We start from the raw sequence: 14,344 nt of genomic DNA, 5'->3' as shown, positions 1-14,344 counted from the left end.
TATTTCATATAATTTAACAACACTTTTATAATTTTTAAAAATAAACTGTAAATATGAGAAGTATTCACTACAAATTTATTACCTGAGGGAGTGCTATGCAGACCATAAAATACGTTACCTATTTTTCAATATATTTTTAATAAAATACTATATATGATAAAAAGGGATACATAAATCTATATTAAAGAAGAACACCCGGACAATTTAAAACATACACCGGCAATAAATAATTTAATTTTACTTCTTTTGTACATAACATTTGATCAGATATTTGATACTTCATTCTCACAAAAGATAAACAGCAACAAGCAAGTATGAAATTGTGCCAACATGAATTGTTACAAAAAAAGTTTCTAGTACCAACATGTACAAAATTTAATTTTGTTAAGTAAAAACTGTGAAAAATGAGCAAGCAATATAAACAACCTTAAGATCTATGAAATATCCTACATCAATCTAGTCCATGTAAATGTATAGATTCTGAAAATGCATCAACACCATTTTGTTCTGAAAATACAACTCCTGATGAGTCCCGTGTAAGTGCAGACTCATCACTGTCAGCATCATCTGAAAGCAATGCTGACGGAATCAGTCCTGTGGTGAATGCTGAACTACCATCCAACATGCTGTCATCATGATACAAACTATGAGTGCTTGAAGACTCATCAGGTGAGAAAGTACTTTTCATGAACTGTTCTGAGGAATGTTCATGGAACAACGTTGACGCAAACATCACATCGGGAGATTTAATATCCAAATTCAGATGGTTACTAATTGAATAGTTTTTTGATTCCTGGTTATCCCTATTATTACTTACGTTTATAGACATAACATCAAATGACTGCTCATTATCTTTTTTCAGAACTAGAGAATGGCTGCAATAAAAATCTGTTCGAGCACAACCACCTCGATGTTTCTGCATTAATCTAACAGACTGTCTACTTGTGTTTCGTACCTTAATCACACGTTTTGAAAGTTCTTTTGATTCCAATGGAGAACATACAGATTCAATTTGCATGCTATTTTTTGATGCTTTTAAATCTGATTTGACAGCCCATGTATTTATGATAATGGGTTTTATATTACCATCAATGGAAACAGATGGAGCTAGATTACATAGAGAGGATTCTGAAGGCTGAAACAATTCAACCTTCAGACTTGATGATGGATCATCTGCAATGCTTTCATCTAATTCTAAAAAGCCTAAAGAATTTTCATTGTTTGGACTAACTACAGATACTGGCATAGTCAACTCTAACTTTTCAGCTATATTTAATTTCTTGCCATCACGTACTGAGTCAGGGTGGAATTTCTGAAGATGCTGTTTTAATGTTGCTTTACTATTATATTTCTTGATACAGGATGACACAGGGCATGGATAGACTACTTTTAAAAGACTAGGGCAATGTTTCTTTACATGAACATAAAGACTAGATTTGGCTGTAAACCTAGCATTACAATTTTCATGAGGACAATGAAAAGGTTTATCACCAGAATGAATCACAATATGGCCTTTTAAATGTTCTGGTCGCATAAACGATTTACCACACCCCGGCTCTGTGCACACAAATTTTCGTTCACCGGTATGCTTTCTCATATGCCGTGTTAGTTTGCTTGCACTCACAAAACTCCATTTACAACCCTCTGCAGGACATGTATAAGGGCGGTCTCCTGTATGCTGACGAACATGCTGCCTCAACCTGCATATTTTATCATAAACCTTCCCACAATCTGCAAAGGGACACTTAAAATCATCTTCATTATACTGATGGGTTCGATAATGGGAAGCAATACAGTTTGCTGAATAATACTGTTTTCCACAAAGAGAACATTTATAAGGAGCTTCAACATCCTTATGTACTCTAAGGTGCAATTCTAATTTCCGTCTATTAGAAAAGCTCATTTTACAGTCTTTTGAAGGACATGTTAGTGAATTTGGCCACTTGTGTCGTTTCTTATGAGTCTTTAAATTATAAACTGTAGTAAACTTTCGATTGCACCCTTCAAAGTCGCACACGTAATCTTTAGATCCCAAATGAGTCTCTTCGTGTCGACGCAACCTATATGGTGTAGTGAAAGCCCAATCACAGCCTTCAAAATTACATTTGAATGGTCTAGCATCTTTATGACTGATCATATGAACCCTGAACTTGCATTCTTTATCTAAGATTTGACCACAATCTTCAACAGGACATACCCATGTCTTTCCTTTTTTCCCTTTTGGGGGAGTAATCGGCATATTAGAGACAAGTTGCATGAAATTAGAAGCCTCAATACTTGTTTCTGCATCTTCGGCAGGCTCATTACTTTTTTCTGACTCTATATCTGCGGAAACATGGTCTTGTTCATTTAAAACAATAGCATGAGTTTCTGTATGTTCTGAGATATTTTCTTCTAAATTTACTTTATTTAAAGAAGTTTGAAAATCCAAACTGAGAGATTCTTCATTTGCATCTACACTCTCAGTGTCAATGTTATATATTTGTTGGCCCTGATCAAGTGTGAGTACAATCTGCATCTTTTTAGATGTTCTATCTCTAGTAATCAATACTGTACCAGCTGAAGAACAATTCTGCCCAATTTCAGACAAATTATCTGCTTCGACATCGGATATTCGAACAGTTGGTACATCGAGATTTTCATTTGCATCACACAATTTATTTTCTTGTAAATTGGAATCTGACTGTTCAAATTCAAGTGCACAAGATCTATTGTTCTCAGATTCTGAAACTTCAAACTCTAGTGGACAAGATCTATTCTCAGATTCTGAAACTTTTGCGCCACTGCAATCAAAATGATCACTATTGTCTCTTTCATCTGTCATCAAAGGCTCAAGTTCATCTTTTGAACCAAAATCTTCTCTAGAATTCAGAAAGAATTTTTCACTTTTTAGCAACAATGGAAATCGACTATTGGTATTTTCAAAAGATCTCGACTGATTAGCAAACATATTTAAGCCATTCAAAACATACGTTTCTGCATCTTGTGAAAGCTGTTCTGTTAGATCCAATGAAGACTGAGGTGAATGAAGTTCTGCACACTTTTCAAAATCTCCTAACGATAATTCTCCAATGTGTTCGTTTTCGTCATTGCAAAGATTATCTGATGCAACAGTAATTGACAAACCATCCTTACAGCCGTCAACTTGAAAAGTTTCTGGCAAAAGGTCATCGATACCAAAACTTTTAGCAATGGCAGATATCGCTTCAGTAACTGTTCTTTGCTCCTCTTCAAGGATTTGAGCACCATCATCTGATTTGTTCACTGTTTTGAAGTCAGGCATTAAGTAGTTATCTAACTGTTCATCAAGACTTGGTACCAAACCTTCCACCGATGGAAAAGAACCGATTTTTTCTGTAAATGATGATCCTGGGGAATCAGAAAATTTGATGTGAGAACCAGACTCTGAAATAGAGTCAATATCCAATGACGCATTATCCATAGGTAAATCAGACTGTAAACCGGCATCACACACAAAACTGCACAGTATTTCAGATTGGAAGCCATCTTGAATTGAATTGCTAATGTATTCGACACCCTCAGCACTAGAATCGTACAGAATTAAAGAAGAATCAGTTGGATAGTTATGATCATTCGATTTTTGAATAACTACTACATCTCGCGTGCTACCACCATCGCAGCCATACTTATTATGAGGGAAATTTCCTTTCTCTGACATTGGAATCCCCGTTGTGTAAACGTGCGCGGGGTTCTCCATATTGTTTTCAAGACTTGCTTATCCAAGAGTTGAGGAGCGATGAGATCAAGCGTGGATTCGCTAGATAAACGAAGAAAATAAAAATAAACGTAGAAAGAAATTAAATACATTCTCAGAACTATTTAAAAAATATAAAAATTTGAAATGTCTCTATCAACATATATTTAGAAAATCTGAAGAGACTGAATATATACAAAAAAAAAAAAAAAATATTTATGAAAATAAAATTCTACTGCTATAATAATAAAAATATCAAAAGAGATTAATATTTTAAATAATTTGATATATAACTGTAGTTTAACATAATATATTTTATTAAGAGTGATAATAGCTGGTTAAAACGTAATAGGATACATTATGTCCCCGCTTAAAAAAAAACTATCATATTACACTTGCAATCCTTATGAAAAATTTTTTAAGTTATTTTAAAGTTATCTGGACGGAATTTTATTTTTTGGTCATGGAAAATGCAAAGTGCTACCTAAGCATTCTTTCCGTTCCCATAGCAGCAGCCCGGTAGCGGTTCTATTTACAGATATGTGCGTATGATCGTAAACAACGGGTTTATCGAAACTTGCGAAAGTATATTTCGAAGGTTTTCCTTTAAAGTTTGCCCTTATTGGTTTAATGTAACTCGTGACTTTAAGTGTTTGCGTATTATTAAAACAAATGATTTTGTTGCGTTGAAGTTACTATTTAGTATTTGTTGTTAACGTATATGTATTTGATTTAATGGCTAATGGTCAAAGGAGAGAAGTACATGCTCATGGTCATCCCAGAATTCATCAAAGAGCACCGAGAGCACGGTTAGTATTAAAATTGGTAAACATGAATCATGAGAAAAATACTTGAATTTGTATGTTATGTAAACAATTTTTGTTTATTGCTCTCTGGAATTTTCATCAATTTGTGATAAGCGCTCTCTTTTTGTTTCCGAAGAGATTTAATTGAAAATCCGGTGCTATTTTTGGAACTACTCTGATATGCGCCCTCAAGTCGCCAAATATTTTTGGCGAGAAACTTCACGCTGCCATATTACTATCTAAATTTTTTGTTTACATTTTGAACTTTTAGCTTAAAATGCCTCCAAAAACGCTGTTTTCGCACATACAAAAACTACATTTCGAACACACAATTTAGCTAAAAATGCGAAACAAAAACAAAAAATTTAGATAGCAAAAACGTAAAGTTTCTAACCAAAAATATTTGACAAGAATCCATGTACACAGTGACATGTTTTAACTTTAAAAAAAAATCTACGAATTGCACAATGTAGGCAACGAACGAATCTACAAAGTACGCAGACCTCGCTTTAATAAATTAACATAACAACAATAAATTTCAAAGAATACCATGTACACAGCATCCTGTTTAAACTTTAAAAAAATTCTACGAATTGCACAATTTAGGCGAGGAAGCAATCTACGATCTACGCACTCCTCGCTTTAATAAAATAACATAACAACAATAAATTTCAAATAATACCATGTACACAGTGTTCTGTTTCAACTTTAAAAAACATCTACGAATTGTACAGTCTAGACACTAAACAACAAAATAAACTAAAATAAATTTCAAACAATTTAAAAAAACAACAATAACGACAGAAATTCATACTAAAGAACCAATGAACATAACATTCTACAAAATAAGAACAAGGATAAAATAAAATGCACTTACCATGAATTAATGCGTTTTCGAATAGCAGAAATATAAATTTCATACCGCCTTTAACATGCTGCCACGTAATCACTATCGCATTTACATGACAGCCAGACACACTATCCAGAAAATTTATACTATGGTTCACAAATAAATAAAATCACAAATCCCTACTTCTATCATGCACTGCCATTAAAAATAATCTCCCAGACCCTCTTTCCACAGTTCCAAATACCCACTACCCCTCAACAGGATAGCCACAATCATATTTCATTTTGCCGAACTTCAATTCAACAATTACCATTTTATCTTTCCCTCCCATCTTCTCAGACACAGGCGAACCAACGAGCTCCAGCGAGATTTTTCAGCGTCAACAGGGTTGCCACAGAACACGCAATCGCGCAAAAAACCAGCGCAGAACACATATCGCCACATTTGGTGAAATTAGGGCGTATATTAGAGTTGTACCCTATTTTTAAAGAAAGACACTGATGTATTTCCAATTGAAGATACTTCCTGTTAACAGACTGGATGAGTGTACACCAGATACAATTGTAATCGCTATGAATTTTGCTAATTATAACAACTTTTTATGAACATAATAAATCATTTATCGTATAGTTATTTTGAATTTAACATGATGAACTAAATTTAGTCTAATCTGTTAGAATCTTCATGTAGCAGAAATAACAGGTTAATGAGTTCTACAAAAGTTATAGGATATTCTTGTTTTCATTTCCTATTCTACACTTTTTTCTGCCAGAAAACTGCTTTAAAAATCTAATTTTGCTTTTTGACAAAAGGCATAATTTAAAATCACAAATTTCCATACCTTTTGGTAAAGGTGGGAAATGTCTGATTTTTCATCTCATTTCCCATGCTTGCAGTAAATCTTCAGATCTCCTGGTTTTTAATTTTTCGGAATTTAGATCATCTTGCTGAAATATAATTATTAAACAATTATTGATCTCTAAATGTTGAAGGGAAGGGAAATGCTATGAATAAAATGGTGACCAGACAAAAGCCCACTGGACGAAGGCGCATGTGACAAAAGCCCACAAAAAAGACCCCGCTGAGATAATTGCCCACGCGACTAATACCCACACCGATGAAAGCGCACATTGATAAAAGTTCACATAGATATAAGTGATAAAAGCCCACATTGACAAAACCCCACACCGATATATATGCTATGTTAAAATTAATATATTTCCCTTTTTTCTTCAGCTTCGCAAAGCAGATTCATGAATAAAGATTAAATAAAAAATAAATTATATTAATAACAAATAATTGAACAATAAATTTAAGTAGCGGAACACATTTAATTTTGGGCTCCGACTGAATTAAAATCCTGTATGTATATAGAACAGAGAGTCAATCAAAATAATATAATTAAAAACCTATACATTTTGTTTTTATATTTACACGACAAATGGAAGCGCTCTCGTATAGGTCCGACAAAGGGAGATGAAAGGGAATGCTGAACACACTTGCTTCTTTTAATTGTACAAAATTATAAGCAGTGTAAAATGTATGCAAATTATCATCAAATACAGAGAATAATTTAGCAATTCAGAAAATTTTGCATATAATGAATTTAATATGGAGAATCAAAGCGAAACTTTAATTTCAACGAAAAAGATAAAAGTACCGTATTCTATTAAGGATTAAGAAAACATTTGCGTGCACTATCATAAGTAGTTTTAATAGTAAATTAAAAGCGCGCCTTTAAATGGTTTAGTTAAATTTTAAAACTTGGCTTTTGCATAAATCAATTCCATTCCCACTTGAAATTTCATTTTTAATCATAATAATTATTATTCGTAACTTTTTTCAGAATGTCATAGCTATTTTGGATTTCCTGAAAATGTGGGGAGTTTTTAAGTGGGCATTCGTCTTATGGGCTTTTGTCATGCAGTTTTCTAACTGTCCGCTGTCTATTCAGGTGGGAAACCATTGCTTTCCTTTTCTTTTGTCCCCAATCCAATCCAGTGCATGCATATATTGCCAGTGCGTCGCGAGTAAATGCAACTTTACCGGCTCCTGGTAGTTTACGTACCAAACGTTACATGTACCAAAGTTAAGTAAGTAAATAAATCATAAAACTCATTTTCAGATTTCTCATCGAAACGTTGTAGCTAATCGCTTAATCAGAGAGCAGAAAGTTTGCTTTCAACCTAATAAAATAAACAGATAAAGTAGCAATACGAACAGACGTATTTTTGCGATAATTAAAATTTAGAATACTCCATTTATTATAATTAAAATTACAAATACATTTTATAGTAATAAAAAACCATAAGTCCCTCTTCATTATGTGGTCTTTTGTCAATGTGCGCTTTTATCAACGTGCACTTTTATCAATGTGGGCTTTTATCAATGTGCACTTTCATCGCTGTGGGTATTTGTCGCATGGACAATTATCACAGTGGGCTTTTGTCACGTGTGCTTTCGTCCAGTGGGCTATTGTCTGGGAACCGAGGAAAATTATAGTGACAAACAGGGCTTAATTTCTAATGTTGAAGTGCCGAAGCCCTGTGGAATGAAGGAAAAAATAAAATAACTAAAAAATTTAAATTAAAAGAAAGGTAAAGAGATAAACAGACATAGGTAAAAATATAGTTCAGGGTGCTTTTTGGTGAAAATTGGTGATTTTTGGTGACTGGCCAGCAAGGCACAGTTTCAAGATGGCCGCTGCTCAAAACCAAAATAACAAGTCAAAGAAATGCACAAACACAGTGTCCATGTACACATCAATCTATTTTCACTTAAAAAAAAAATCAGAAGAAGGATGATATCATGTAATGTTAAAACAAAGTTACTCATCACCGAAACTGAACAAAATTTGTAGCCAATTGAAGCTCAGTCAAATGCATTTATCACACAATGAAATAACATAAAAAAGGAAATACATGTTATCGCATATACACACTACAAAAAGGACATATCGACTATATTTAGACATTTCTGTGTCTTCAGTCTGGCACAAAAAATTCTATAACAGCATCTAAAATTTTTGTAAAATTATCTGAACTAGAATATGCATACTCCCGTCACCACATAAATTCACAAAAATAAGAGCCAAAAATATCCTCTGCAGTGCTGGACTGCCAATGGCATTTCTTGCATGAACCTTTCTTCTGACAAAGCCATCTTTGAATGATCTTTACGTTCAACCATACACATTTCATTCATACAAACAAGACACTTATAATGACTACTAACTAAACCTTCATTTACACATAAGTCAATTAATGCTTTTTCTCCTCCTTCATTCCAAATTGTACCGAAACTTCAGACTAATCTCATCACAAACAGCCATTTTACAGTGTAGAGCACAAAATAAGAAACGTATTTGCTAACTGACATCCAATGCAGAAATAAGCCCTTACAAATCTACACATATGTAAGGGCAAAAAATGTACAAATCTACACATTTGAACAGCCCTTACATCTACTCATGTTACTATAAAATGAAACAACAATTTGACGATAAATGAAACAACTTGGCAATAGGTTGATCTTTACAATATGGTAACTGGTAGTTTGGCGACATTTTGGAGGCGATAAAGGTTACTAACTGGGACTTTGGTAATAATGTGAGCAGTACTCAGTTCCGATTACGCATTATTTTGTGTGAGGGAAATGAGAGATCATGGGATATGTCATGTGATATTAATGGACGAATTACGGTTCTTTAATCGGAAAAGGGGGGAAATCGGGAAAAAATATGGAAATTTTGTATTTGGCTTTATTCTGTGTTGTGTGAAACAGTGTTCGTGAATTTTTGGATCCCATGGCCGTAACTAAAGTGAATTCGAAATGGGTATTTAATGGTATTGAAAAGGGTAGTAATAAATGTTTCTTTAAGGTTGTGCGAGATCTTCAGGTAAGTTAGTATTTTTAATTATTTGAGGATATTATTTTTATGCATTGTTCTAAATGTAAGGTGGAAGTAAAGGAATTTGGTATTATTGGGAAAATTGTTATTAGCAATGATTTAGTTTAAAGTAATTAGGACTGTAAGGTAATTTTTATTAATTTAATGTATGTGCTCATTTATATTTTAAGTAGTGTTTTTGAATTTAATTATATTTTAATTAAATGATAGTTATTTTGTGAATTTTATGTTTGTAGGAATTTGGTATACGTTTTAGTTGAAGTAAACGTGCATGGAAATAATTTAAATATCTGACACTAAGTATTTGTAATGGTTGCGGTATGAATTCATTGGTGACGTTTATAATATAATAGATGATTTAGAGGTAAAAGTTTTTGGATATTTTATTTATTTTATATGTGGAAATGTTCATATTTGAAAAGGGTAAATACTTTTTCGCGATCAGGTAATTTCATATATGTTCTTTTTACCGGGTTTAAAGATTGAGAAAATTGTCATGTATTTTCATGAAATTTTTCTAATTTATGAGAAAAAAGCAGTGTACATGGATATAGTGAAGAGTGTGCGCAATGCCATTTTTGTGCAATTCTGGGATGTTTTTTTAAGTAAAAATAAGTCGACGTGTACATGGTTTAGTGATATTTTAATTAAATGATAGTTATTTTGTGAATTTTGTTTGTAGGAATTTGGTATACGTTTAAGTTGAAGTAAACGTGCATGGAAATAATTTAAATATTTGATACTAAGTATTTGTAATGCTTGCGGTATGAATTCGTTGGTGACGTGTATAATATAATAGATGATTTAGAGGTAAAAGTTTTTGGATATTTTATTTATTTTATATGTGGAAATGTTCATATTTGGAAAGGGTAAATACTTTTTCGCGATCAGGTAATTTCATATATGTTCTTTTTACCGGGTTTAAAGATTGAGAAAATTGTCATGTATTTTCGTGAAATTTTTCTAATTTATGAGAAAAAAGCAGTGTACATGGATATAGTGAAGAGTGTGCGCAATGCCATTTTTATGCAATTCTGGGATTTTTTTTAAGTAAAAATAAGTCGGCGTGTACATGGTTTATGTGTATGTGTTATTCCCAATTTTGCAGTGAATATTTGTCATGATTAAGCAGTTTTGTTACATAAAATTTCTAGCATAAGTGTAATTCGGCGAGTAGATTGTTGGAAGAAGTGTTCAGTAGATAAAAAGAAAAGAAACATGTCTTTACTTCGTGAAGACAAAATGGCAGCGGGAAAAAAAAAATAGAGGGTTGCTGTAGGAGAGTTGGTCGCCAAATTTTCACCAAAAAAATGCCAAGTTACCATAATGTAAAGATCAACCTGGCAATAATCCAAGGGGCACCCTAAAATATAGACTAACCACGGAAATATAACAAATTATTAAATTAATTGGTTAGAGTAGAATTAAGGGGTGCCCTTTGGATTATCGCCAAGTTGCTGTTTCATTTATGGTAACCCTATTTTGACATAATTGGTTGTGTGATTGTGGTCCATTTGAATGATGGAAAAAGATTTTGAAAGTGTCTGTCCGATTTTAGATCAGAATTATATTGTTATTTTGTGGTTTACGCAGTAAAATGGCTGAATGTGGTAAGATTAATTTGAAGTTTCTGTATGATTTGGAACGAAGCGAAAAAAGCATTAATTGACTGGTGTTTTAAAGAAGGTTTACTTAGTAGCCTATAAACGAGATATAATTTATGTATCTCGTTTATAGGAACGAAATGTGTATGGTCAAACATTGGATGATACTGGCACTACGGAGGATAATTTTGTGAATTTATGTGGCGATGCCAGTATACAGATTCTAGTTCAGATAATTTTAGGAAGTTTTTTATGTTGTAAAGAGATTTTGTTTGACTGAAGACACTTAAATTCGTAAATAAGGCTAAGTGGATATTTCCTTTGTGTAGTGCCAAGATAAATTTCCTTTTTTATGTTATTTCATTGTTTGATTTAAAATGTAGCTTATTGAGATTATGTATGTTTTGTTGGCTGCTCCTTTGACTTTTTAAATAAATAAAAATCGATGTATAGATAGACAAAGTCAAGGGAGTGTAGGTCGATGTGTACATGGATACCTAGTTTGTGCAATTCTTTGACTTGTTATTTTGGATTTGTGTAGCGACAGTTTTTGGTGCAAAAATCGCTACTACACAAAGCCAAAATAACAAGTCAAAGAATTGCACAAACTCGATGTCCATGTACCGCCAATTATAGCCAAGGGGCACCCATAAATATATTTTTACCAATTAATTTTAAATAGTTAAGTAAAATAAATTATCAGGCCGTGTGTTAGTTGGGGCTCTGGCTAGAATAAAAAATTGCATTTCAAAGCTAAAAAGCAGCTTAGCCAATCTCCATCTGAATTTAAGACCTAATTGTATGATTAATACATTATTTCAAACAATGACAGGTACAAAAACTATTCTTTTCTTGCAGCACACAAATGAAAAAAGATAAAATGATTAGCATCACTGAGGAGAATAGTAAGAATTCTATAAACAGTATGAGGATATCGAAGGAAATTTTTATGGAGTGTTAAGATTTAAAAAGGTGAATCAGAGGCTTTATTAAATGATGGAATTAATCATGCACATGTCATAGCACACTTCTACATATCACACCAAACTACACTACAATGACTGTTGCCAATACAACCTAAGCAAAATATAAACAGTTGCAGTTTATATACATATAACATCAAATCATAAACCAGGGAGTAAGTGTGATTATTCTCAACACCCTCCCTTATTCACATATTATTGTACATTTATCTCTTAAATAACATAATTTTGGTTTAGGTAAGCATTTTGTAAACAAATCAGCTAACTGATTTTCATTAGAAACATATACAAGATTTATATCATACAATTTTACTATATCCCTAATATATGTTAATTTAATATCCAAATATTTTAGTCTAGCACAATTATTTTAATTTAATATTGCTTTAATTACAGACTAATTATCTTCATAAACTGAAATTTTAATGTTATCGACTCCTAAAATTTCTCTAGATACATTATAAAATACAGTTAGGTCCTGAATAGCTTTTGCTCTGTCCTCTACTGAGGAAGAAATTTTGGTTGAGCAAAATTTCTTTTGCTGGCTCTAATGATTCAGAGGTAAGAACTGTGATTGAATTACTTAGAAATGAATTTGAGATGTCCAAGGCTGAAGTTGCAAATGAATTTCTAGGAATATGTTTTGAATATTTACAAAACAAACTTACTTTAGGCTTATGTTGAAAAATTGTTAAAGAGATTCACTGAAATTTTGCTCAACCAAAATTTCTTCCTCAGTAGAGGACAGAGCAATAGATGTTTGCTCCTTAACAGACCAAGTTACAGGACAATCATTAAAAATTAATATACCCAGAAAAATAGATATATCTGACCCCCAATCAACATCAACATAAACATTTAAGACAATATCAACACTATTAGATTTACAAAATAATAATTTGAGTTCAGATGTCTCTTTTAAATATCGAAAAATTCGCTTCAGACCAGCCCAATCACTGTTAGTGGGTTGCTCTTCTATCTGACTCAGACAGTTTACAGAATACCAGGACGAGTTGTCATAGATAGGTACAGCAAAGCACCTACAAGTTCAGGATAAGGGCCATGAAATCTTTCACCATTCACAAAATTTGATGAAGTTTACTTAGGCACTAGGGGAGTATCAGATGGCTTACAATCTAACATTCTAAATCTCTTTAACAATTTTTCAACATAAGCCTAAAGTAAGTTTGTTTTGTAAATATTCAAAACATATTCCTAGAAATTCATTTGCAACTTCAGCCTTGGACATCTCAAATTCATTTCTAAGTAATTCAATCACAGTTCTTACCTCTGAATCATTAGAGCCAGCAATAAGCAAGTTATCCACATACAGCACAATAAATATTTCACTCTGTTTAGTTCTTCTCACAACAGTACATGCTTCACAGTTTAGTTGTTGGAAGTCTCAGTGCTTGCTTAAGTCCCTAGAGACTCTTAAGAAGCTTGCACACATGACCACTGTTGTCACTGTAGCCCATTGGTGTTCCATGTAGATTGTTTCTTGGAGATCACCATTTAGAAATGCAGTCTTTACATCTAATGCATAGATTTCAAGATTCTTTTGAATAATGATAGCCAGCACAAATCAAAGTGATGATGTACTAATTACAGGAGCATAGGTCTTAAAGTAATCAATGCCTGGCTTCTGTTCAAAGCCACGAGCAACCAGTCTAGCTTTGTAACATTGTTTCGTTTGATGCGGAACACCTATTTACAGGATATGGCTTTTCATCCTTTGGCAATTTTATCAAGAGAATCTATTTCGTCATCCATGGCTTTCCTCCATAGGATTTGCCCTTCTTTTGGCAATGTTGTTATATCCTCATATATTAATGTGTCAAGAGTTGCCACATTAGCTTCATACACAAAGTAATCATTCAACTTTACAGGTAATTTTATATTTCTTCTGTGCCTAGTAATTTCTTCATAACTTTCTTCAAGATTTCTGGATTCTACATCACCTGAATCACATATTACTTTATCTTTAGCAGGATCTTTACTTTCTATAGAAAAAACATCTTGAACTGAGATACATTTCTTTTTCTCTTCATTGAACAATACATTTCAAGAAACCACAACATTATTTGTGACTGGTTCCAGTAAACGATAATCTGTGGTAGAGTATCCAATAAAAATCATCTTTTCTGATTTTGGATCCAATTTCTTATCAGGAACTCTCATGTATGCATCAGATCCAAACACCTTAATAATATTCAAATCAGGTGGCTTCCCATATTTGAGCCCATAAGGTAGATTTTCAACAGTGATTTGGAATTCTGTTCTTAAGATATGCAGCTGTCTATACAGCATAACGCCAAAAGGATTTAGAAAGCTTTGCTTCACATATTAGAGTTTCTGCCTTCTCTAAAAGCTATCTGTTGCCTCTCTCAGCCACACCATTCAAAGGAGGTAAATATGGAGGACCAGGATCTATTATAACACCATTTTTCTTGCAATAACAAGCTAGTTCACCAGA

General features: G+C 32.9%; 2 protein-coding genes across 2 annotated transcripts in view; one reads left to right on the top strand and one right to left on the bottom strand.

Moving 5' to 3' along the window:
* Positions 1–212: 212 nt before the first annotated feature.
* LOC118199023 (uncharacterized) lies at positions 213–3,733 on the bottom strand. Its single transcript, XM_035370800.2, has one exon. It carries the CDS (start codon positions 3,716–3,718, stop codon positions 452–454), a length of 3,267 nt encoding a protein of 1,088 aa, XP_035226691.1. The 5' UTR covers positions 3,719–3,733; the 3' UTR covers positions 213–451.
* A 496-nt stretch (positions 3,734–4,229) lies between these two features.
* Positions 4,230–14,344, top strand: part of LOC118199022 ((Lyso)-N-acylphosphatidylethanolamine lipase-like) — a 55,795-nt gene continuing 45,680 nt past the window's right edge. The window contains exon 1 of the mRNA XM_035370799.2: positions 4,230–4,524. Within this exon, the coding sequence (XP_035226690.1) occupies positions 4,451–4,524 (74 nt within the window). The 5' untranslated portion in view covers positions 4,230–4,450. The remainder of the gene's footprint in view (positions 4,525–14,344) is intronic.

The sequence above is a fragment of the Stegodyphus dumicola genome, chromosome 7 (assembly GCF_044657685.1).
Source record: "Stegodyphus dumicola isolate Sdum_Otavi_A_Nest chromosome 7, ASM4465768v1".
Classification (NCBI taxonomy): domain Eukaryota; kingdom Metazoa; phylum Arthropoda; class Arachnida; order Araneae; family Eresidae; genus Stegodyphus; species Stegodyphus dumicola.
The sequence above is the reverse complement of the archived record's forward strand: the minus strand, read 5'-3'. Positions and strand labels throughout refer to the sequence as shown.

Excerpts from the sequence above, each read along its gene's own strand:
- LOC118199023 (XM_035370800.2), bottom strand. The coding sequence starts at position 3,718 with ATGGAGAACCCCGCGCACGTTTACACAACGGGGATTCCAATGTCAGAG.